This window comes from Pollicipes pollicipes, unplaced genomic scaffold (assembly GCF_011947565.3).
Source record: "Pollicipes pollicipes isolate AB1234 unplaced genomic scaffold, Ppol_2.1 Scaffold_2555;HRSCAF=2994_pilon_pilon_pilon, whole genome shotgun sequence".
Classification (NCBI taxonomy): Eukaryota; Metazoa; Arthropoda; class Thecostraca; order Pollicipedomorpha; family Pollicipedidae; genus Pollicipes; species Pollicipes pollicipes.
In genome coordinates this window covers 33,221,791-33,246,905 of record NW_023596136.1, presented here as the reverse complement: position 1 = coordinate 33,246,905, position 25,115 = coordinate 33,221,791, and the positions used below count along the sequence as shown (strand labels likewise).

The 25,115-nt window shown below is 46.6% G+C and overlaps 1 protein-coding gene across 1 annotated transcript; it reads right to left on the bottom strand.

Moving 5' to 3' along the window:
• Positions 1 to 1,137: 1,137 nt before the first annotated feature.
• LOC119100529 (cytochrome P450 2D19) lies at positions 1,138 to 16,858 on the bottom strand. The gene is made up of 5 exons (XM_037223619.1): positions 16,774 to 16,858; positions 10,490 to 11,547; positions 10,348 to 10,457; positions 7,633 to 7,686; positions 1,138 to 2,340 (listed from the first exon to the last, which is right to left on the bottom strand). Exons 1-5 carry the CDS (start codon positions 16,856 to 16,858, stop codon positions 1,701 to 1,703), a joined length of 1,947 nt encoding a protein of 648 aa, XP_037079514.1. The 3' UTR covers positions 1,138 to 1,700.
• Positions 16,859 to 25,115: the final 8,257 nt, after the last annotated feature.

Genomic DNA, 25,115 nt, shown 5'->3' with positions numbered 1-25,115 from the left:
GATGGCCGCTATATCTCGAAATCGTGCTAACGAACGCCAATTATGAATGGCTCGACCATCACATTTTTTTGCCTTCATCGCCGCATAGCTAATGGAATGGCAGTAGTTTAATGTGGTTATCGTGAGGTCATGAGCGCCAAAATGACATTGAAATACCTTACCCAACAAGAATGTTTATTTGAGTGGGCGCATAGCTCAGAAACTAGACGGGTTTATATCTTAAGAAGGGCAGGGTTGTGAGCTGCACCGAATAGTCTTCAAAATGGCTATTCCAGTTTACGACCCACACAAATGTGGAAGACCCTCTATGATGACTGAATAAGAGAGGCATTAATGATGAATGGCAAACATCTCATCCTTTGGCCAACCACAGGCCGGGCACAAGGAGCAGTGCACCCAATGCATTTTTGGCGTAATCTCACATTTTATGCGTAATTGCAAAAAAAGTGTTTCACGTCGTGGCGGGTCTGACATGAATCGCGTGCAATGCATGCCTGCACTCGAGGTGGTTTCCTCTGGTTGTTCAGCCGAAATACCGCATGGCATGACTTGCTCATGCCGGTCATGAATCAAAACAACACAATGATGATAGGTGATGCTACGCGATGTCTGCGGCTTTGACGTGCCATAGTGGGAGCGTGCAACTATGCGGTAAAGGAGGCACCCTTTGGTGGGGTTTTATTTTTGCGTCACACTACATTTTAAGCCCATTTCGCTCTGGATCACAACAAAGGCGCGTGTGGGTCTTGTTGTCTCATCTTAGTATGTGGAAGATCGGGATATAAAAACGCTGCAGAAAACTAGACTGACTTTTTGTATCATGGCTTTATTTTCTCGAAAGCAAATCATTGAATTTCCGTTCCACGATGATCATTTTAAACGCAAGCGGCAACAAAAACATACATACACACTGTACTTACATACTAGTTATCTGTGACTCATTCATTGCAAGCTCATTAGTTCTACACCTACGCCCACGTCAAACCAGTCGGTGCTACCCACGTCAGTCCACAACACCTACCCACGTCAGCTCACAATCAGAACCGTTGTCTTACAATTTGAGTTACAAGTTGAGTTTCGATCAATATCAGCGGGTCACTGGGCAGAGGGGAGGGGCGGGGTCCGTGGGCGTGCGGTGGGCCAGCAAGCTCGGACGATTTGCCCTGTGACGCCACTTCGGAAACAAAATAAGATATAATATTGCGTTGACATCCCTATCAAAAAACAAAACCAAACTCAAAATTAAGCGGACCCACATTTATGTTCTGAAGTGTCGTAAGGATAAAAATGGTGGCCTGCCGCTTAAATTCTTCACATGTGCACGTCGCTCAGATTCTCGCCGGCGCGGACTGGTGTTAATCGTCGCAGCGTATCAAATATAACACCCACCAACAGCTTATCTAAGTTGTAGGGAATCTAAAACGTCAGCGTTAGTGCAAGCAATCAGTTTTGGTAACGGACAGTCATTGCGCTAAAAGTGTTGGTCACTGAAAGTTGAAAAAGTCCCCCCCATGCAATCAAACGAAAGGGCATCATTTCATACGTCTTCCCGGATTCACTAATTTCCCACGTGTGGGTGGCAGCCCTTCGTGGCGCGCAAGGATCAAATGTATCATAGCGCACAAACAATTGCGCGCGTGTGCCCCGAATTTTGGGATGGCGAGGGCAGCCGCTTCCCTGCCCCTCGACGTCCCTGCGCCTCAGCGCCTTTCCGGGATGAGCTTGTATGGTTTGGGATTGCGAAGGAAGGAGCCTGCCGGGTCTCCGCCCAAGTCGTGGGTGAATCCTTCTGGCCAGTGGAAGGTGAAGGCCTGCACGAAACAGGTAAGGAAGAGAAACAGCTCTGCTCGCGCCATGCTCTCGCCCATACACTGCCTCTTGCCCACTGAGAACGGCATGACGTTCTTGTCCGGCTGGAACTTGCCGTCAGCGTCCAGGAATCGCTCGGGGCGGAACTGCAGCGGCTCGGGGAACAGCCGTTCGCTGTGGTGTACGCTGTGCACGTTAGCGATGATCTGGACGCCGGGTGGCAGCCGGTATCGTCCAACATCAACAGGCGCCATCGACTGGTGCATCAGGAGCAGGGGTGCGATGTCGGCCAGTCGCTGCGTCTCCAGCAGCACGGCCTCGACGTACGGAAGACGCGACCTGTCCGAGAGGGACGGCAGCCGTTGCCGGCCCACTTGGCCGTCCAGCTCGGCCTGCAGACGCCGCTGCACCTCCGAGCGGCTGCACAGGAAGCAGAACGCCCAGCGCAGCGTGGTAGCTGTCGTGTCGTTGCCGGCGAGAAACAGGTCCATCACCGAGATGAGCAGGTGCCAGTCGGTCAGCAGGTCCGGTCACTTCCGCTGCTCTTGAAGCATAGCCTCAATATAGTCACGAGGCTTTAAAACGTCGTGCCATTTGAGACAGCTCGCCACGCAGTGCTGCTCGAATGCTCGCCACGTAATACTGAAACGATTTCAATACAAGGCTGCAGGGCTGTGGGCTGCTGTTCATTGCCTTCGTGTCGTTAGAAGTTGACTGGCTTGAAAAAAACATAGACCATCGTCAGTTTTTTTAGGGTGCTGTGCGTCGTTTTCTAAGGACATAGGCATGGGAACCGGGGGGGGGGGGGGGGGGGGGGCAGAGGGCACGGCCTCCCCACTTTTCAAGGTGGGGGGGGGCAGCAATGTTAACTGCCCCCCCCCCCCACTTTACGGATTAAGGTTGCATTTGGATTACTTTTGCACTGCATTAAACATGCATGCCGATTTACTTAATTCACCAGCCATCTCCCTTAAGATGCGTGACCTTTTTCGTTTCCTCATTGGCCATCACTTAGCGTTACAGCCACAAGACCCGCGAAGCACGGCTTGGAGACTGCAACGCCGGGCGTCGAGGCTGTTATTGCTATGACTTGCGAGCACGCCTGTTCAGCACCATATTACGCAGTGTTTTTATCTGTTATCAACTCTGACAGGACCTTGAGCATTATAAGACGAACACGGGCTAGCCATGAAAATACAAATTATGAACCCCATTTCATCTGCAAACTACAATCAGGAAGAACTCAATATCTCTGAAGGACACAAAAAAACATGAAACTCGAGTCCATGTGAGAACTATCGGACTGCCTGCGGTGATCAGGGATGTTGTTGCGTCAATGAGGGTCCCTGAGCTGATCCGGGGCTAGCTGCGCGGGTCAGAAGGCCTGCGATGGTGAGGTATAAGGGAAGATAATTCGGGAAAAATACTGTTGCTGGTGTCCAACGCATGTTTCATACACCATGTAGAAGTAACGCTGGTCCAAAAGTATGCAAAAAAGTAGCCACACGATCAGCTCGCAGTCAGTCAGCAGTCAGAACATACGACAGATGTGCCTTATTTTGTAGCTTGATTCTTAAAAGAGAATCTCCAGTTTTATGGATTTTGTCACATTGTTTCTACCAGTCTCAAGCTACCGAATTGGTTTCCGCCTGAAATGCTGCGACAAGTCTTATTTCTTGAAAGGCAGTCAGTGAAATGAAGGCGCATGAACAATCTGGCGCACTGTGAGCCATCGATCCAGTTTCAAAATTTTCACCAGCCTATATCCATCCCGTATTTTGGCATCTACACTGTGGAGGCAAATGCTTCCTTAATGACCCAAAATGCCTACCCGCTCGTGGAATTTTGTCTGCCCAGGAAAGACAATGGACGAATAACCTAGGGAAGCTGGATAGCCTTACTTGCCAAATGGCAAATTAGTCGAATTGGCAAGATTGTGCACCAGTGATGAACAGCTCTAGATGCATAGCTAGCATAGCAGCCATGACATTTGAATAAAGAGCGATAACAATCTCCATCCCTACCACCCTCCCCCCGCCCGGTCATCGGGCTCGCTTTCCAGAAAAAGTTTCTGAAGTACACTCTGAGCTCGGCCCCCCACTTTTGAAACGTTCCTACGCCTACGTTTAAGGATTTACCATGGAGGGAGTAGCTGGTAATAGCGTTAAAAAGCCCAGCTGATTTAGGAGGCTTGTTGTTTGTGGAGGCCCAATCCGCAGCTTCAGAGGTCAACGGAAGATACTGGAGCGAACATTTCAAGGATTCATCTGGGGCTCCCCGCTTCTATGAGGAACAGCGGCTTAAAGGCAAAAGGCCGAGCATCGCTGATATAGGCTTTCACAATGCCCGTCACACTTAATACTTAGCGAACTGACCGGTGCCCAAGCCTGAGATCAAACGCCTTTCATTGTCATTATATGGTATATAGAGCTAAATGAAGGCGATGATGTTCAAAAATTCCGTTTGTACTTGCTGATATCAATATTATACGGGTTTGGCACGGACTAATTGGGATCACTTCATGAAGGGCGTGGCCTGCACCAATGTTGCGCGAAGATAATGATGGTCGCAAATACTTTCGACGGATCGCACGATGACGCCACACAACCAAAAAATACATACGGGTGAGGGGGAGGGCGGAGGAAGCAGAAAAACACAGACCCTGCCTCTGAAGTGCAATCCATCAGTTTTCCCCCAGATTCGACGCACTCTCCTTTGAAAGCTGGGAGCACGGGCATAGGTTATAAAAATCAAATTTGCCAAAGCCAATGATCGAAAGCCACACTGATCAAAAGCCAATCGGCTTTCGATCAGTGATGTGCATGGCACGATGAAAATTTCTCTGAACAACATTTGTCTGCTTTAAAAACATGCACCTCAACACGTCAATGTGTCACTGCAGCATGAAATATTTGTGTAACGTTGAGGTTCTGTCAAACTGCGCGTGCGACATTGCGACACTAGCACTTGACTGTAGAACTTATATTTTCCGACAGGTGGTCTCTCGTTGTGCTGTGTATTTGCTAATCTACATATCGTGCTGTGCTTGTGTATTAGCCCTTCATCGTAGTGTTCTTGCATATTCATTTATGAAATTAAGGGAATCACTTGTATTCATGTGCTCGGTTATAGCGCTATTAATAAGATATTCAACTACTAATCTTATTTCCAAATGATAGTATTGCTTAGGAACTGCGTCCAACTTCTTATCTTGTGTAGCACAAGATGCGAATCGGTATTAAAACTTGCACAGCCTGGTCAACATCGACTGACAGCCGATGGGCGCCCATTTTAGTTGGAAGTCGTACTCATGAACGCCAGAAAGGAGCGGCTTGACGATTACACTCCTCTTGGTCTTGAACGCTGCATGACCAATCGGGTCGCCGAATTTGAATGACGTTTCCATGGTGTTAGGTATGCCGGAATGACCTTGGAAAAGTTTTCTCAAAAAGTCTTCACGTCTTTGTGGATGTATAGATCCGAAACCAGAGGATTTTAGGCCCTCAGGCGGACAGGGCTGTGGACTGAACCGAACGGTCTTCAAAACGTTCATTTCAGTTGAAAACCCATACAAATGCGGCACATCTTTTAAAGGGAATGTGTCACATTTGAAAATATCAAAGACAGCATCAGATATGATGAAACAATCTGACTTAAATTATCGGTAAACTTTTAAGAGGAAAGACTGTTCAAGACGACGCCACTTTTTTGTAGTAAATATGCTCCTCGATACGTCATTGTTTGATAACGTGATCTCGAAATCGTGCTCACGAACGCCAGATGTGAACGACTCCAATATTACACTTTTCTCCGCCTTGCTCGCCGCATGGGCTATGGAAAGGCAGGATGTTGGTGACGGTATTGTGACGTCACGAATGCCAAGGTGATCCAGAAGTACTGTCTCCGAAATTCTCTCCATTTTCGCGGTGTGTAACTCAAAAACCAAAAGAGTTTAGGTGTTAAGACGGGCAGGGCTGTGAACTGCATCAAAAGGTCTTTAAGGAGGCCATTTCGGTTGAAAACCCTTACATATCGGGATCACTCCCTTCCAGATTCCCGAATGTTTGTTAGTTGTTTGGTTATTTATATACCTTTGTTGAAGTTCCTGCATGCACAATACACATCATCTCTCACGTATGGGTAATGCATTTAAATATATGCCAAAGAGTATAACATTCTAGTCGCTCGAAAATTCCGAGTATGGCCGGATGAATTTGAATTCGGACGGCAGGATCTGAAAAACCGACATGTGACGCAGACACGCAAGTTTTCCGAAGCGGCTCGTCCAACCGCCTTGAAACCTTCATCAATCGATTACGTGCGATAAGGTGAGTCATGGGGACAAAATGAATATGTGACCTGAGGTCAAACACCTCGAAAACGTGAAGGGAAAAAATTACATGCAAATGCAGACATCTCAGATCTCAGAGCTTACTGGACCGATCGCCGTAAAACCTTCCCCATTGGATAGCCCATGCCTGATCTTAATTCAAATTTGCTGACCCTAGATCAGGTCAAGAGTAGTCAATTTTCACAATGTCCAAAATTGTTGCTTGTGGACCACTTAAAGCTCAAAATCTATCACGCCCATGACTGTCAAACCTTACCATTCTGCACGCCATCTACCCAAAGTCTTTTCCAAAGTCAATCCCAAAGTCTTTGCAAAAACTATAAGCATGGTACCGCTTATAATTATGTCTTTCCTTTATCCTTGTTCCCAAGAAAAAGTGCGGCTTGGTTGGGCTGGCCTTATGAGGTTGAATAACTCCTCAGCGGAGGCGTTAATCGTGGTGACACCAAGCTCAGAGCATGATGTTCAGCACACCTCCACTACGGAGAAATTCAGTCTCATAAGGCCAGCCCAACCAAGCTGCACATGTTTTTTTTTTGGGGGTGGGGGACGAACACAAAGAGAAAGACAATTATAAGTGGCACCATACTTCAATTTTCAACAGAGAATTAGGGTAGATGGCGTTCTGAGTGGTAAGGTTTGGCAGCTACCCGCTTGATAGATTCAGAGCTATAATTGACTGCACGAAGCAAATTCAGACTTTGTGAAATTTGACGGATTTTGACCTGACCCAGGGTTACCAAATTTGGAACCGCAAACAGGGAATCAGGTGTGGGGCATGCATCGGTGAAGGTTTGGCAGTGATCGACTCGGTAGGTTCTGAGCTATGAGGCATCTGCAAGAAAGATTTTCGGATTTTGTGAAATTTGACGACCTTTAACCTGACCTAGGGTCATCAAATTTGGAACTGCAAACAGAGAGTCAGGTATGGGGCATACAGTGGTGAAAGTCCCACAGTCATGGGTCCAGTAAGCTCTGAGATATAAGCTGTCTGCATTTGCATGTAAAGTTTTCCCTTCACGTTTTCGGTGCTTGACCTCAGGTCAGATCTCGATAATGTCTCCCCATGACTCACCGCACGGCACGGAATCTATCGGAACAGGTTTTAAGGCGATCGGACGAGCCGTTTCGGAAAATTTGCGTGTCTGCGTATTGCCGGTTTTTTAGGCCCTTCCAATCGGGCTACTGGGCCGCTAGGTTTCCAGAATCTCTCAAATGGCAACTCTAGTCACTTAAATGCAGGGGCAGGGGAATTTTACGCAAAGCTATCGAACTCAAAGCGCGCATATTTATGCTTGCTAAGACTTTGTTGGCTTAGGTCTGGATTTGGACAGAGGTTTAGACGCACACACTGCTCTTTTCGGACGCCTGTTAATTGTACGTGGCGTCATCTAAACGCAACACAAACGTTGACACGAACATGGCAAGTATTCCAGCACGCAATTCGTTACGTGGGCCTCACGTTCACTCACCGTGTGGACTCCAGGCCGGTCGCCTGGTTGACCTCCAGGCCCACAGCAGGACAGCTGCCAAGACGAGCACCAGCCAGAGGTACATCTTTTCGACCGCACTTGACGGTGTTCCTCTAACACAGTGCAAACAGTAGACTGCGCAGCCGGACTACCGCCAATCTCGGCTCCGCGTAGCGGTCTTGAAATCGGTGCACCCTGACGGGCTGCAACCCGGTTGGCGAGTGGCTGTTACGTCGCTGCTCCTCACTATTTGCAGCGTCATACGGACGAGCATTTATGTTTGGACGCATGCTTACCGAATGACGTCTGCCCTGATTGAGGAGCGTAGCCAGGCGCACCTAGTTCGGCACATTGCACACCAGCCGCTCACAGAAAGGATTGCTGTTCTTGTTTGTTGGTGCTGTCAGGCGCGTCGACTGAAATGGTCATTTTTATCCCAGGGGATTACTGTTCGCTGATAGGTATTCAGTAGATTTGTAAATATTCGGGTCACTCAAAACGTCGTAGCACGGTCTTATAGATCTATAGGTAAGATACGAAGTACAATAGGCGTTCACGATTGCAGGCTCTAAACGTGTTGCATTGAGTGTGCATTTCCCACCCCATTTCATTCGAGGACATTTCCTATTAAAAGTATTAAATATGAATACACAAACTTTGTAGCAAGGTCCTGCTGATGTGGGAAACCATAATAAAGTAATAACATTCCTGGTATAGTTCTAAAACCAGATGCCATATCTGAATTAAGTATTCAAATACCAGTTTTAATGTTTCCGGATGCTACGAATTATTGAAAGACAAGTTATGTCCAGGGGCTGAGCCTCCAACAACAGTTTTATATGTTAACCCTTCATGGAACGAGCTGAAAATCGACATTACAAAGGCTTTTCAAACCCGTAAAATTGGGAGCACCACGTACACTTTGTTATTGGTCTTTGCCAGAGGCCAACAAGTTTCGGACAAAAATGGACACTTTTGCGAGCAAACTGATGGCAAAATTGTCAAACTGGAACAACTGCAACAGGTTAACTTATATTGCGACGAACAATCTCATTTAGACAGAACTCAATACTTTGCCAGGCCTTAATAATGGCAGGGCTGTGAACCCCACCGAATGACCTTCAAGATGGCTCTTCCATTTCAAAACTCCCTACAAATGTGGAACACTCTTTCATTACTGAATAAGAAAGGCATTGGTGATGAGTGGCAACCGCCTGATACTTGGGCCAATCACAGGCCAGGCTTCGGGAGCTGTATAGCCAAGACTTTTCGGCTTAATTTAACATTTCATTCGTAACTGGTAATTAAGTGCATGGGATCGTCGCGGGCCTGACATGAATCACGTGCAATGCATGCTCACACTAAATGTCTCTCGGGCTGTTCAGCCGAGATACCGCATGGTGTGACTTGCTCGTGCCGACAATGAATCAAAACAACACAGTGATGATGGTTGATGATGTGCGATGTCTGCGGTTTGAACGCGCCATAACAGAAACGTGCACGTATCCGATAAATAAGGCACTCTTTGGTGGGGTTATGTTTTTCGCGTCACAGTATATTCTGCGTGCATTTGGAACTGGACCATAAAAAAGAGCGGCTGGGTCTTGGTCGTCTCACCTTAGTGCGTCGAAGATCGGGGACATGAGAAACGCTGCATAATACTAGACTGAATCTCTATGTTATGACTTTATTTTCTCGAACGCAAATCGTTCAACTTTGCTTTGACATAATCATATCAAGTGCAAGCGGCGACAAATGCATACATACACGTTGTATGTACATATTAGTCATCTACGACTCATTCATTGCAAGCTCATTAGTCCTACATCTAGGCCACGTCAAACCAGTCAGAGCTTCCCACACAGGCCCATCACAACACCTACCTACGTCAGCCTACAATCAGAGCTGCACTTGTCGTCTTACACTTTGAGTTGTAATCAAGGTCAGCAGGTCACTGGGTGGGGGGGGGGGGGGATGGAGCGGGGTCGGTGGGGGTGCGGCGCTCCGGTTCGCTCCAACGACTGGCCTTGTAACGCCACTTCAGAATCAGAACAAGATAAACTATTGCGTTTACATCCCCCTCCAACAAACAAAAGAGAACACAAAAAAGAGCGGCGACGCATTTATAACCTGAACGATCGTAAGTAAAAAAATGGTCGCCTGCCATTCCACTTCAACACATGTGCATGCCCTTCAGGGATGTACCGGCGCGGGCTAGTATTGCTCGTTGCCGCCTATTAAATGTCAACTACCGGCAGCCCATCCAAGTTACAGGCAATCTAAACAGTCAGCGTTAGTGCAAGTAATGAGGTTTTGTGACGGATAGTCATTGCGCTAAATGTAATGGTTACTGAGATTTGGAAGTGTAGTTCCGATGAAGTCAACAGAAACAAGGTTCATAGGTCTCGCAGGAATCACTAATCCCCCACGTGCGTGTGGTGCTCAAAGATCACAGGTACCATAGCGTGCAAACGCGCGCGCGAGTGCCCCGTATTTTCGGGTGGGGAAGGCAGCTGCCCCCTGTCCCTCTCCGTTCCTGTGCTTCAGCGCCTTTCCGGGATGAGCTTGTACGGTTTGGGTTCGCGAAGGAACGAGTGTGCTGGGTCTTCGTCGAAGTCGTGTGTGAACCCTTCTGGCCAATGAAAGGTAAAGGTTTGCATGAAGCATGCAAGGAAGAGGAACAGCTCTGCCCGCGCCACACTCTCGCCCACACACCGTCTCTTGCCCACTGAGAACGGCATGACGTTCTTGTCCGGCTGGAACTTGCCGTCGGCGTCCAGGAAACGCTCGGGCCGGAACTGCAGCGGCTCGGGAACAGACGCTCGCTGCGATGCGCACTGTGCACGTTGGCCATGACCTGGACGCCGGCTGGCAGCCGGTATCGGCCGACATCGACAGGCGCCATTGACTGGTGCATCACGAGCAGGGGTGTGATGTCGGCCAGTCTCTGCGTCTCCAGCAGCACGGCCTCGACGTACGGAAGACGCGACCTGTCCGAGAGGGACGGCAGCCGCTGCCGGCCCACCTGGCCGTCCAGCTCGGCCTGCAGACGCCGCTGCACCTCCGGACGGTTGCACAGGAAGCAGAATGCCCAGCGCAGTGTCGCAGCCGTCGTGTCGTTGCCGGCGAGAAACAGGTCCATCACCAAGATGACAAGGTGCCAGTCGGTTAGCAGGTCCGGTCGCTTGCGCTGCTCTTGAAGCATAGCCTCCATATAGTCACGAGGCTCACTGGACACGTCAAGATCGTCCCTATGTTGTTTGATCGAGGGCATGAATGCGTCCTCCAGTAAATTGTCAAATTCCTTCTCGACCTTTGCCCTGTTGAAAACAAAGCTTGCCAGCACGTTGCTTAGCCATGGAACGGCATCAAGAATTTCCAAGCGCAGGGCAATGTCAGTACCTTCTGAAAGTTTATTGATAGTGTTCAGGACCGTGGTGTCGGTGAAGCTCAGCTCCTCCGACGCAACCAGCTTCCAGATGATGTTGACCACGGCGACGTTCAGAGATGAGTCAAAGGCAAGCTCAGAGCCGCAATTCGGGGCCAGAATCTCGTCCATGTAACTGGTGATCTGATAGTGCATGTACTCCTCCAGTTCGGACTTTCCCATGCCCAAGTTGCGCAGGTGATGAAGCGTGAGAAGTTTTGACTTCTGCCACAGCTCACCCTGGGAAGAAATCAGCCCCTTTCCTCGTACTACGAACTTGAAGAACTCAGTGTCGGGTCGGCTGCTGAGCTCAGGTCGGCTGAAGGCTTCTCGGATCAAGTCGGGATCGCTGATCACAACCTGGTGCAGGACGCCCATCTTGACATAATAGATGTCACCGTACATCTTGGCCCATGCGGCATAAGTGTGGTGGGCATGCTTCAAGTCCACGGAGAGCAGATTTCCTACCCATGGAACCAGTGGTGGCCCTGTAAATGAGGAGGATTGATGTCTCAAAACGGGAAAATTCCACATACATTTTTGTCTTAGTCCACTACCCCGAGTTTTCGCATGGTTGATCACACAATCAACCTTCTATTGACGGTTCCACTTCACCTTTGTTTGACCAATTTGCATCCTATAGTGGGATACCACTCAGGTGGGTAGTGAGGGAATACCTGAGATATTGAGCTACAGATCGCCAAGCTCGCGAAGACGTGCACTTTTCGGGGAGATTATGTTAAGGTAATCCAGGCATTAATGACGCTATCATGAGACCATTCAAATCCTTCCACAGGGATGAAAAAATCAGTGCCGACGTAACATATAAGTGGTGACACATTGCTCTTCCAATGCCTCTCAGATCAGTACTTTTCACGGATTGTTCAGCCAAGTCACTTCACGCACACTGAACAGCATAAAATACCAATCAACTAGGCATTTTGCTAATCGTAGGAATCGTGGCTGGCGACAACACCTTGCGACAAACGTGATCAAACTGCCGTGCGGCGTTTTAAAGCGTCGTGCCATTCGAGACAGCTCGCCACGCAGTACTCGAATCATTTCAATATAAGTCTTCAGGGCTGTGGGCTGCTGTTGATTGTCTTTATGTCGGATAGAAATTAACTGGCTCGAAAAAACATATACAATCGTCAGTTTTTTTAGGTGCTGTGCGGAGTTTTCTAAGGATCTACCATGGAGGAAGTGTCTGATAACAACGTTGAAAAGCCCTGCCCGTCTAGGAGGCTTGTTGTTTGTGGATACCTAAACCGCAGCTTCGGAGGTCAACGGAGGATAGTGGAGGGAACATTGCAATGGTTCATCCGTGGCTCCCTGCTACTATGAGGAACAACGGTTTTAAGGTAAAAGGTCGGGCATTACTGGTGTAGGCCTTTCACGCTGCCCACAACACTTTATACTTAGCCAACTAACCGATGCACAGGCCTGAGATGAAGCGTTTTTCACTGTTATAATATGGTATAAAGAGCTAAGTGAAGGCGCTAATGTTCAAAAATGCCTTTTGCATTTGCTGATACCAATATTACATCAGTTTGGCACTAACTAATTGGGATCATATCATAAAGTGCTGGGCCTGCACAGATGTTACGCGGAGATAGTGATGGTCGCAAATGCCTTCGACGGATTGCACGATGATGTTACAAAACCAAAAGGTGCGTTGTTCCCTGGTACTTCTAAAATCACGTTATTGCATAAGGTGGGACTAAATGGATGCATCTTTTTAAAATACATACGGGCGAAGGGGAGGGGAGGAAGCAGAAAAAGACTGAGCCTGCCCCCGAAATGCAATCAAATCAGGTTTCCCCCAGATTTGACGCACTTTCCTTTCAAGGCTGGGAGCAGGGGCATAGGTAACCAAGATCAGTTTTGGTGCGAAGTACCTTAAGAAATGACCCTTAAATAAGGAGGATAAATTACACGACCAATACAAATGGGAAACTACATCCCTGGTTAGGTTCCACAGGCCCTACCCCCACCCCAAACTGAATAGGAAACTGTTCGTCTCTAGGGCTAATCATGTCAAGTGTGTCATTACCTGATAACTCTGATAGATTAGTCCCAACCATCATTCAGTGTTTCATTTCAGAAAATGCCACTTAAGCTCAAATAAAACTCCCGAAACAAAAATATCCAATGGGCATGCCGCACAGCGTTTCAATTCTTTTTTTTTCGTTGATCGTATGTGGAATTATATTGCAAAGGTTTCTGATAAGTTTAGATCCAGATGACGATTTAGACTGTTCCAAGCTTCGTCCGTGGCAGAAACGACACTTTTTCTCCTCTTCTGCCATTCCATAAATCACGCGGCGGTCAAGGTCAAGAAAATATTATTGTCGGGATGTTCACGTTAGATGTTCGTGAGCACGATTTACAGATAAAATGACCGCCAATCGCCATTCAATCAATGTTGTGCAAGGAACGATGAAAATTACTCTAAACAAAATTCTCTGCTTTAAAAACATGCACCTCAACGCGACAGTGTGTCACTGTAGCATGAAATATTTGTGTAACGTTGAAGTCCTACCAAACTGCGCGTGCGACAGTGCGACACTAGCACTAAACTGTAGCACTTAAATTTGCTGACAGGTGGTCTCTCGCTGTGCTGTGTGTTTGCTAATCTACGTATCGTGCTGTGCTTCTGTTTCGTCCCTTTATCGTAGTGTTCTTGCATATTCATTTATGAAATAAACTGCTTCACTTGTATTCACGTGCTTCTCTTATAGCACTATTCATAAGCTATTCGATCACCAGTCTTATTTCCAAATGATAGTATTGCTTAGGAACTACGTCCAACTTCTTATCTTGTGTAGCACAAGACGCGAATCGTGATTAAAACTTGCACGGTCTGATCATTCCGGCATACTTAACACCATGGAAACGTCATTGAAATTCTGCGACCCGACTGGTCATGCAGCGTTCAAGACCAAGAGGAGTATAATCGTCAAGCCGTTCCCTACTGGCGTTTATGAGTACGACTTCCAGCTAAAATGGGCGCCCATCGGCTCCCAGTCGACTGGGAGCCGATGGGCGCCCATTTTAGCTGAAACGCTGCATGACCAATCGGGTCGCAGAATTTGAATGACGTTTCCATGGTGTTAAGTATGCCAGAATGACCTTGAAAAAGTGTTCACAAAAGCCTTCACGTCTTTGTGGGCGTATAGATAAGGAACTAGAAGATTTTAGGTTCTCAGGCGGACAGGGCTGTGCACTGTGCCGAACGGTCATCGAAAGGGCCATTTCAGTTGGAAATCCATACGAATGTGGTACATATTTTAAAGGGAATGTGTCACACTTAAAACTATTAAAGTCAGCACCAGATATGATGAAACAAGCTGACCTAAACTATCGATAAGCTTTCAAGACGAAAGACTGCCCTAAACGACATCATTTTTTTGTAGTAAATATGCTCCTCGATACGTCATTGTTTGGTAAGGTGATTGTACCTTGCGCAACCTTGATTGAGAGCCAGTCGACGGTCATCATATTTCGAAATCGTGCCCACGAACGGCAGATGTGAACGACTCGCCTATTATGCTTTTCTCCGCCTTGCTCGCCGCATGGGCTCTGGAAAGGCAGGATGTTGGTAACGGTATTATGACGTCACGAATGCCAAGGTTACCATGAAATACTCGCACCGAAATGCCGGCTTTTTCGCGGTGTGTAGCTCAGAAACTAAAGGAGTTTAGGTTTTAAGACGGGCAGGGCTGTGAACTGCATCAAAAGGTCTTCGAGGTGGTCATTTCAGCTGAAAGCCCCTACACATCTGGTTCACTCCCTTTCAGATTCCCGAATGTTTGTTAGTTGTTTGCTTATTTATACACCTTTTTTGGAGTTCCTGCATGCACAACATGCATCATCTCTCACGTTTGGGTAATCCATTAAAATGTATGCCAAAGAGCATAGCATTATACTCGCTCTTTAATTCCGAGTAGAACCGGATGAATTGAAACTCGGGCGGCAGGGTAAAAAAACCGGCCTATGACGCCGATCTACAAGTTTTCTGAAACACCTCGTCCGATCGCCTTGAAACCTTCATCAATCGATTCCGTGCGATAAGGTGAGTCATAGGGGACAATATGGAGGAGTGACTTGAGGTCAAATACCTCGAAAAAGTGAAGGGAAAACTTTACATGCAAATGCAGACAACTCAGACCTCAGAGCTTACTGGGCCGATCACTGTGAAACTCTTACCATTGGATGCCCCATGCCCGATTCCCTCTCGCAACTCAAATTTGGTGCCCCTTGGTCAGCCAACAACAGTCATCAAATTTCACCAAGTCCAAACTTCTTGTCTGCAGGCAACTTATAGCTCGGAACCTACCGAACCGATCACTCCAAAACCTTCACCATTGAATGCTCCATATCTAATTTCCTGCTCCAGTTTCAAATTTGGTGACCTTAGATCAGGTCAAAGGTAGTCAATTTTCGCAATGTCCAAAATTGTTGGTTGCAGACTTCTTAAAACTAAAAATCTACCACGCCGATAACTGTCAAACCCTACCATTCTATACGCCATCTACCCAAATTATTTGCGAAAACTGCAAGCATGGTACCACTTATAATTATGACTTTCCTTTATGCTTGCTCCCAAGCAAATGTGCAGCTTGGCTAGGCTGGCCTTATGAGATTGAATAACTCCTCAGCAGAGGCGTTAATCGTGGTGACACCAAGCACAATTCAGCGCATGATTTTCAGCACAACACCTCTACTACGGAGAAATTCAACCTCATAAGGCCAGCCCAACCAAGCTGAAGGTGTATTTTTTTTTGGGGGGGGGGACACAAAGAGAAGACAATTATAAGTGGCACCACACTTCCAGCTTCAACAGAGAATTAGGGTAGATGGCGTTCTGAGTGGTAAGGTTTGGCAGCTACCAGTGTAATTTATTCAGGACTATAATTGACCACACGAAGTAATTTTGGACTTTGTGAAATTTGACGGATTTTGACCTGACCTATGGTTATCAAATTCGGAACTGCAAACAGGGAATCAGGTATGGGGCATGCATCGGTGAAGTTTTGGCAGTGATCGACTGGGTAGGTTCTGAGCTATGAGGTGTCTACAAGCAAGAATTTTGGGCTTTGTGAAATTTGACGATTTTTAACCTGACCAAGGGTCACCAAATTTGGAACTGCAAACAGAGAGCCAGGTATGGGGCATCCAATGGTTAGTTTCACAGTCATCGGTCCAGAAAGCTCTGAGATCTAAGTTGTCTGGATTTGCATGTAATGTTGTCTTTTCACGTTTTCGGTGCTCGACCTCAGGTCAGATCTCAATATTGTCTCCCCATGACCCACCGCACGGCACGGAATCGATTGGAGCAGGTTTTAAGGCGATCGGACAACCCGTTTCGGAAAATTTGCATGTCTGCGCCATTGCCGGTTTTTTAGACCCGTTCAATCGGGCTGCCGGGCCGCTCGGGTTTTCTGAATCTCTCAGTTGGCAGCTCTAATCACTTAAATGCGGGTGCAGGGAAATTTTACGCAAACATGTCAAACTCAAAGCGTGCATCTTTATGTTTGTTAATGTTTTGTTGGCTTAGGTCTGAATTTAGACAGAGGCTTAGACGCATACACCGCTCTTTTCGGACGCCTGTTAATTGTACGTGGCGTCATCTAAACGCAACACAAACGTTGACACGAACATGGCAAGTATTCCAGCACGCAATTCGTTACGTGGGCCTCACGTTCACTCACCATGTGGACTCCAGGCCGGTCGCTTGGTTGACCTCCAGGCCCACAGCAGAACAGCTGCCAAGACGAGCACCAGCCAGAGGTACATCTTTTCGACCACACTTGACGGTGCCCCTCTAATGCAGTGCAAACATTAGACTGCCCGACCAGACTACCGCCAATCTGGGCTCCACCTAGTGGCCTTGAAATCGCTGCGCCATGACCGGCTGCAACACGGCTGGAGAGGGACCTTATGTCGTTGCTCATCACTATTTACAGCGTCATACTGACGAGCAGTTATGCTTTGACGCATGTTTACCGAATGACCCCGATCACGGAGCTAAGCCAGGCGCACTTCGTTCGGCACATTCCACACCAACCGCTCACAGGAAGGATTACGTTCTTGTTTTTGGTGTTCTCGGGCGCGTCGACAGGAATGGTCATTTTTATCCCAGGGGATTGCTGTTCACTGATAGGTTTTCAGTGGATCTGTAAGCACTCGGATAACTGAAAACAACGTACCACTTTCTTATAGATCTATAGGTAAGATACGAAGTGAAATAGGCGTTCATGGGTGCAGACTCTAAACGTGTTCCATTGAGTGTGCATTTCATATTCCATTTCATTCCAAAACATTGCCTATTAAAAGTATCGACTGTGGATACACGGACTTTGTAGCAAGATTCTGCTGATGTGAAAAAACAAAGGAAAGTGACACCATTCCTGCTATAGGTCTAAAACCAGATGTCATATCTGAATTAAGTATTTAAATATTAGTTTCAATGTTTTCGGACACTGCAAATTATTGAAAGACCAGATATTTCCAGGGACTGAGCATCCGACAACAGTTTTCTATGCCTATCATTCTTGGAACGACCTGAAAATCAACAGTATACAAACTTTTCAAGCCCGTAAAATTGGGAACACCAGGTATACTTTGGTATTGCTCTTTCCCAGGGGTGAACATTTCCGATTTACCGCATATGATTGGTGACAAAAATTGACACTTTTGCGAGCAAACTGATGACGGAAAAAAGTGAAACTGCAACAACTGCAACAGGTCAAACCATATTGCGACAGACAATCTCATTTAAATAGAACTCAGTATTTTGCCAGGTCTTAATAAGGGCAGGGCTGTGAACCGCACCGAATGACCTTCAAGATGGCTCTTCCATTTCAAAACCCCTTACAAATGTGGAACACTCTTTCATTACCGAATAAGAAAGGCATTGGTGATGGGTGGTAACCGTCTCATACTTGGGCCAATCACAGGCCAGGCTTTGGGAGGTGTATAGCCAAAACCTTTTCGGCATAAGTTAACATTTTATTCCTAACTGGTGATAAAATGCCTGAGGTCGTCGCGGGCCTGACACGAATCGCGTGTATAGCATGCCCGCACTCAAGGTCTCTCTGGTTGTTCAGTCGAGATACCGCATGGCATGACTTGCTCGTGCCGATCATGAATCAAAACAACACTATGATGATGGCTGATAATATGCGATGCGATACATGAGGTACCGTTTGGTGGGGCTTTATTTTTCGCGTCACAGCATATTCTGTGTGCACCTGGACCTGGATCATAGGAAATGAGCGGGTCGGTCTTGGTCGTCTCACCTTAGTGCGTCGAAGATCGGGACATGGAAAACGCTGCGTAATACTAGACTAACTTTTTATGTTATGACTTTATTTTCTCGAACGCAAATCGTTCAACTTTGCTTTGACATAATCGTCTCAAGTGCAAGCGGCGACAAATGCATGCATACACGTTGTATGTACGTTCTAGTTATCTACGACGTATTCATTGCAAGCTCACTAGTTATACACCTAGGCCCACGTCAAACCAGTCAGAGCTTCCCACGCAGGTCCACCACAACACCTACCCACGTCAGCCTGCAATCAGAGCTGCACTTGTCTTACACTGAGTTGCGATCAAGGTCAGTGGGTCACTGGGGGGGGGGGGGGATGGGAGCGGGGTCGGTGGGGGCGCGGCGCTCCGGTTCGCTCCAACGACTGGCCTTGTAACGCCACTTCAGAATCAGAACAAGATAGAATATTGCGATTGAGAGATTGAGCTCACATCGGCTGAAGGCTTCTCGGATCAAATCGGGATCGTTGGTGCAGGACGCCCATCTTAACCTGATAGATGTCACCATTCATCTTGGCCCATCCGGCATATTTGGTGGTGGCCATAGGTGTGGTGGGCGAGCTTTAAGTCCATGGAAAATAGGTTTCCCACTCGTGACATCAGTTTCCCACCCATGGCCCTGTAAATCAGGAGGGTCGATGTCTCAAAGCGGGAAAGTCGCACGTAACTTATTGTTTTAATCCACTACTCAGAATTTTCGCAAGGTTAAATATCCAATCAACCTTCTATTGATTGTCCCAGCTCACCTTTGCTTGGCCCATGAGTCACCTTACCTCAGTGGTATCCCACCTAGTGGGATACCACTGAGATGGGTAGTGAGGACATACCTGAGATATCGAGCTATAGACCATGGCTGTTACGCACAGAAAAGTCGCGCGACAATTAGGATTGTAACTATTGGGCCACATGCGCTCCAAAGCGTGGATGAAACGTTCGCGATGAGTTTCCGTGTTTAGCTTGACAGACTCGTGAGTTATGGCGGTTTGTCGGATTTAGATATACGATGTTTCAGGTTGCCAACGTAACCACGTCTGACCCGTAACAACCTGTGGGCGTTTGGCCGAGTTTTGCGCCAGACGTTTGCTGTTAAGACGTTTTCAGGAGGACATTTATGCATCTTCTCCCATTCCTTAGGTTCAAAAAACATTCAAAAACCAGGTCGTGCTGCAAGACCCATCACACTTATGAAAAAGTCACATTCTCACTTTTACAGTAAGAGCACTAGAAACCAAAAACCCTTGGCATAACATGCCAGCAAGCCAGGTTACATAGATTAGATCACTTTAAGGAAATAGTTCACTGAAAACCCTAGAATAACAGCGCAAATGTAACAAAAAATGGCCTGATTTCATTGTGCAGCAGTGAGGTGGTCCTTAATAGCCCATCTCAATACCTAGGAAACTCTAGTTTCTCAGCTACACTCACGTGAAGATGCGCAGCATTAAAGGAAATACTATTTCAAGGTCACCCAGCTATCCACAACGCCACCGTAAAGATATTCAAACCCCGCCACAGGGGTGAAAAAGGTTCAGTTTACCGGATACGGTCGGTGACAAGACAATCGCTTTTGGGAGCCAATTAGTGACAAGATTGCAAAGATGGAAGCAAATTACAACAGGCTAAACCACATTATAACAAACCATTCCAGTAAGACGAAACTCAACTCCGCATCCATCCCAAGACCTTTGCTGTTCAAATTATCTACTATGAATGAACGAACCTGGCTGCAATTTCCTGCTGATGTTGAAAACTACACCGAATTGAGAGCACTCCTGGCATAGATTTACAACCAGATGCCAACACCAAATTAAGCATTTGAATTCACTTGCAATGTTTCCAGATTCCACAAATTATTGAGAGGCAAGTTATTTCCAGCGATTGAACCTCCGGCCACGGTTTCTTATGTTCAATCTTCCTGTAACGAGCTGAAAATGGCCATCAAAAAAACCTTTCAAGCCCGTAAAATTGGCAACACCTGACATGCTTATATTCTTGCTTTTTAGGACCGTTGAAAAGGTTTCAGATTTACTGGATATAGATGGTCACAGAAATGGGCACGTGCGAGCGAAGTGATGGCCAAATTGCAAATATGGAACAAATTACAACAGATGAGACGATATTACAACAGACGATCCCATTTAGACAAAAGTCAAGACTTAGCATAGGCCTATGATATACCCGTTAAAGCTTGCAGCGAGAGCTTGTGCAGAGCACATGTCCAAGAATTGATCGTTCACTTTATGAGTAAGTTGAGCTATAAAATGATGCCAAACTAAGTTGCTTTTATTAGGATGATTTTTAGCTGGTGACAGAAATACACTACAAACTATAGTACATTAGTGCTTAAGTCACAGATCAGCGGTGACACGCTGCTCTTCCATTACCTCTCAGATCAGCGCTTTTTACGGATTTTTCCACCAAGCCACTTCACATGCATAACAGTATAAAATACCAAATAACTAGGCTTTTTAGTGGTCGTAAGAATCGTGGCTGACCACAGCATCTCGCGACGAACGTAATCAATTTGACACGTGTCGTTTTAAATTGCCGTGCCATTTAACACGCGCTCGGGCGGGGTTCAAATTGACCCCCCTAAGATTTTTCCAGAATGGTTTCCGAACGGCGCGCGCGCGGTTTCCAAATTTTTCACAGATGTAGACAATTGAATGGCGGTTCGTTTGGAATCAAAAATTTAGGTATACCTTGCAAGGTCGCTGACCTACGGCAGGTCAAAGTTAGACTCTGGCTTCATCGAAGACTATTTCTAGGGAATCCGTTAATCTGATCCAACAACGGAGCCATATCTGATCCAACAACGTTAGACGAAGCCATACATCTCTGGGATGATTTCTTAGGCAACTCAACAGTGGAATGAGCAAATTACATTGACTTAAGGTCAGGTATGAAGGTCACACCAAGGTCAAAACCAAACTGTTTTGTTATTCTAAGGCTTGCTGTATGGGGTAGTTTATGGTGCTCATTTCGAGTTTATTGATTGCAGAAACCGCATTATGCATCTTCCACGAATTTCTTAAATGTCAAAATAGGTCATTAACCTAAAATGACCCAGGTCAACATTTTGTTTTAGGAATACTGCATAGCGTACTTCTTGTCGCTTAGTCAAATGCAAAACTTGAATTACTTTGGTCACCTTGACCTTCAAAAGGTCAAAAAGATCACTGACCTTGAATAATAATTCGACCTTTTGCTTAGAAACGGTTATCGAGGTTTTGGGGGCGCTTTGGAGATCAACCTGGAACTTGACTTTTTTTACCTTTTTTGACCCGAATGTCATGACCTAGGAATCTGAAACTTTGTTCTAAGTGAGTTCATGTACAGGTCAACACACCCGGTGACATTGGTGTTTCTACTTTTCTTAGTTCCCGATGTCTCTGGGGGGTCAAATTGACCCCCTCCCATCCGAGCGAAGGGTATCTAGGCGGCCACCCGGGCGCGTGTTGAGACAGATGGGCTCGAATGCTCGCCGTGCAGTAATGAATTGGTTTCAGTGCAGGGCTGTGGGCTGCCGTTGGCTGTGTTTGCGTCGTGAGAAGTTGACTGGCTTGAAAAAGGTAACCAATCGTCGTTTTCAACGTGCTGTCCAGCCTTTTCTGAGGATCTACCATGGGGGGCGTCGCTGGTTATAGCGTTAAAAAGCCCAGCCGATACCCAAACCGCAGCTTCAGAGGTCAAACGAGGTTGTTGGATTGAAAATGTCAAGGATTCATCTGGGGCTTCCTGTTATTATGAGGACGGCGGGTTTGAGGTAAGAGGCCGAGCATCGCTGGTGCAGGCCTTTCACCATGCCCGTCGCACGGTGAACCTCATACCTAGACGTTTTCTCTCCAATAGGCAGTGGCCTCGGTCCCTCCTGGATCCCCAGTCGTCACACCCACGCCACTGTCAGACTGAAAAAGCAAAAGTTTTGCATAACAATTTGCAACTCTGACGGGATGTTAGGGCGATACTGATAGCCGGACAGTTGAAATTCTAACTATATAGTGCGGCATCGCAAGATGCGAGCATATTTGATTGATGCGTCTCTCACATGATACATCCCTACCATCCTGGAATGATGAACACGCGGTTTCAGCTATCAGGTAGTCAATTACGAATGCTAGGCAATGATTATTAACTAACAGTTAAGCTGTATAAGTTACAGTGGCGGTATCAAGACATACTAACTGTTCTTAAGCCATGATGTGCGACTAACAGCGATCCAAGAGCAGAAATATAAGGGTCATCCAGGGGATAGATTCGATCACCAGGCCGTCGCCTCTAAGCCGCACGCAGTAATATTTACTTAATGGTAAACTTTCGTTGGTTTCAGTATTGATGTGAGAGCACGCGGACTGAATTGCCTGAAACTATCCCAGCGCGATAGTTTCAGCTGGCAGGCAATCACTTCCAAGCTGTCGGCGATGACATTCAACTAAAAGTTTATTTGAGTGTTGCACATTTGTATGCGGTTCTGTGCTGAAATGGCCATTTTAAAGTTCATTCGGTGCAGTTTACAGCCCTGCTCCTCTTTAAACTTAAAACCCTCTCGTTTCTAAGTTGCATGTTCGTGAAGATGGTAGAGAACATTTCGCACAGACTAGCTCAACGCGATTCAGGCATGCATGGCACAAGAACAACGCCATTCAAATTTTAATACGCCACAGGTCAGGCGGCATTCAAGACATGAAGTCAAATGGACATAAAGACATCAGGCCAACAAAGAGCTGCAGTGGCCCATCCAGGCTGGCGTACCTCATTCCCCACACACTCTCGTCACTACTCTTACCACCTGGCCTGCCTGAATTTAGCAATAAATAAGCCCCTAGACCGATTGAACTTGTCCAAACGATTTTTGGATGTTGTTAGAGAAGGACCTCTACAACTTCGTTTAGCGGCCCACTCCAATGATTCATCACTCTTTGACTAAACGACATATGCCCATTTATAGTCCTACTCTTACCTTTTGCTAATTATAACTGGTTTCCTCTAAGTCTCAGTCTTAGCCTCGACCTCGGCCTCAGGGCATGGAACGCGGCTGACACGGTGATTGAAAACTGATCCCTTGGAGCACCTGAGCAGCTAACGCGGTAGGCTCTTTTGACGCAGTTCACGGTCATGCCATCTTTAAGACCCAAAACCCGCTGGTTCCTGAGTTGCACGCCCGCAAAAGGGCGAAAGGGTTTATTGGGAGTCTACTTCAAAGTCACCTTGGCATTAATGATGCCAAAGAAACGTCATACGATCGCGGTCACACGACAGGCTGTTTTCTGGTTATGGTCAAAACTGCATGGCCGCTGATACATTCGCAAAAGCGATGATGCGGCACGTGTGATAAAATGTGCGGAAGATGATTGGCTGTTGGCAAGATTTCGCTACTAAATGCGTGTGGGGAACGTAAGCGTGAGCACTTTCGGGTTGCACGGCACTCGTCGTGAACGGGGCATTTTTCTTTATTTTTAGGCCATAGGTCAATGATATAAAAAAGAACACCACTGTCTGCAGAAAAGTACGGCACCCAAAAACGGGCATCTTTCCTAATGTTACAATAAAAGAAGACGCGACGGCAAATCTGTCTTTTTTCTCACGCCAGTGTTTTGTTTCTTCTTCTTTTGGCGTATTTCTTACAGAAAGCTCGGCTGGCGCCTTGTGTACCGGAGCACAGAATATATATATATATATATATATATATATATATATATATATATATATATATAGGCTCACATGATACGGCTTGGCAAAATTGTCTTGAGTGCACGCTTGACCCATCTTTTCATGGTAAATTTATTATCAAAGCAACAGGGAATTGCGGTACAAAAACCATATCGTTCATCATTATACCAGGCCACAGTACAGCACTGAGGTAGTGCCACAATTACGCTGTTGACCCGCGCGATTACACAATGTACCACATTGGTTGACTACTCTATGTCAAGCCTATGAGATGATTATGATTGAGCAACTTATGATGATGAGCAACTTATGATTCATGAATGGCTGGTAACAACCTATTTGACAATGCAGAAGGACTATCAACAGCAAGAAAGTGATTGCACCACAGTGGTTATATACGAGTTAACTAGTAATTGCATAAATACTCCTAAGCACACAAAATATTGGTAGCCCAACCTTACCATCTTCACCATGGCAATAGGAAAGCTTTTGCAATCAATCCACAGCAACGTCACAAATTTATTAATTTTCGCATGACACCGCATTTCCAGTTACAAACGATAAATAAAGTAACTACCGTAAGCATCACACGATATCAATGTCAGGAGTACAGCACTGCAGGGAAGGATAGATCGACAATACAGCATTGGCAAAATCATCAACAGCGTAGCAGCAGTAGCAGCAGCCAGGATATCGTGTTTTGATATTAATAATCTGCCCTAATAGCTGGCGATCGCTAGGTTACGTATGTTCAACAGTTCAACAAAGCCTTTCTAACGGCCAGCACCACGACAAAAAAATCCACAAACAAACCACCCACCAAACCGCCACCCGACCCAGCACCCGCAGCGAGAATGGCCGGTTGGCGTCAGCTTTCGTGTGTTTCGAGGCATTCTTTAGGTCTGGCTGCCAGATAATGCCAGGTATTGCTTTTGCCACAAAGCCATTCCATGACGCCATCAAACAAGGACGTAATGGAACGAATTTTTACAAACTTTGAAATGTTGATACTTAGCGTCGTTCTTGAACCTTAAAGGCCTACCAATAGTTA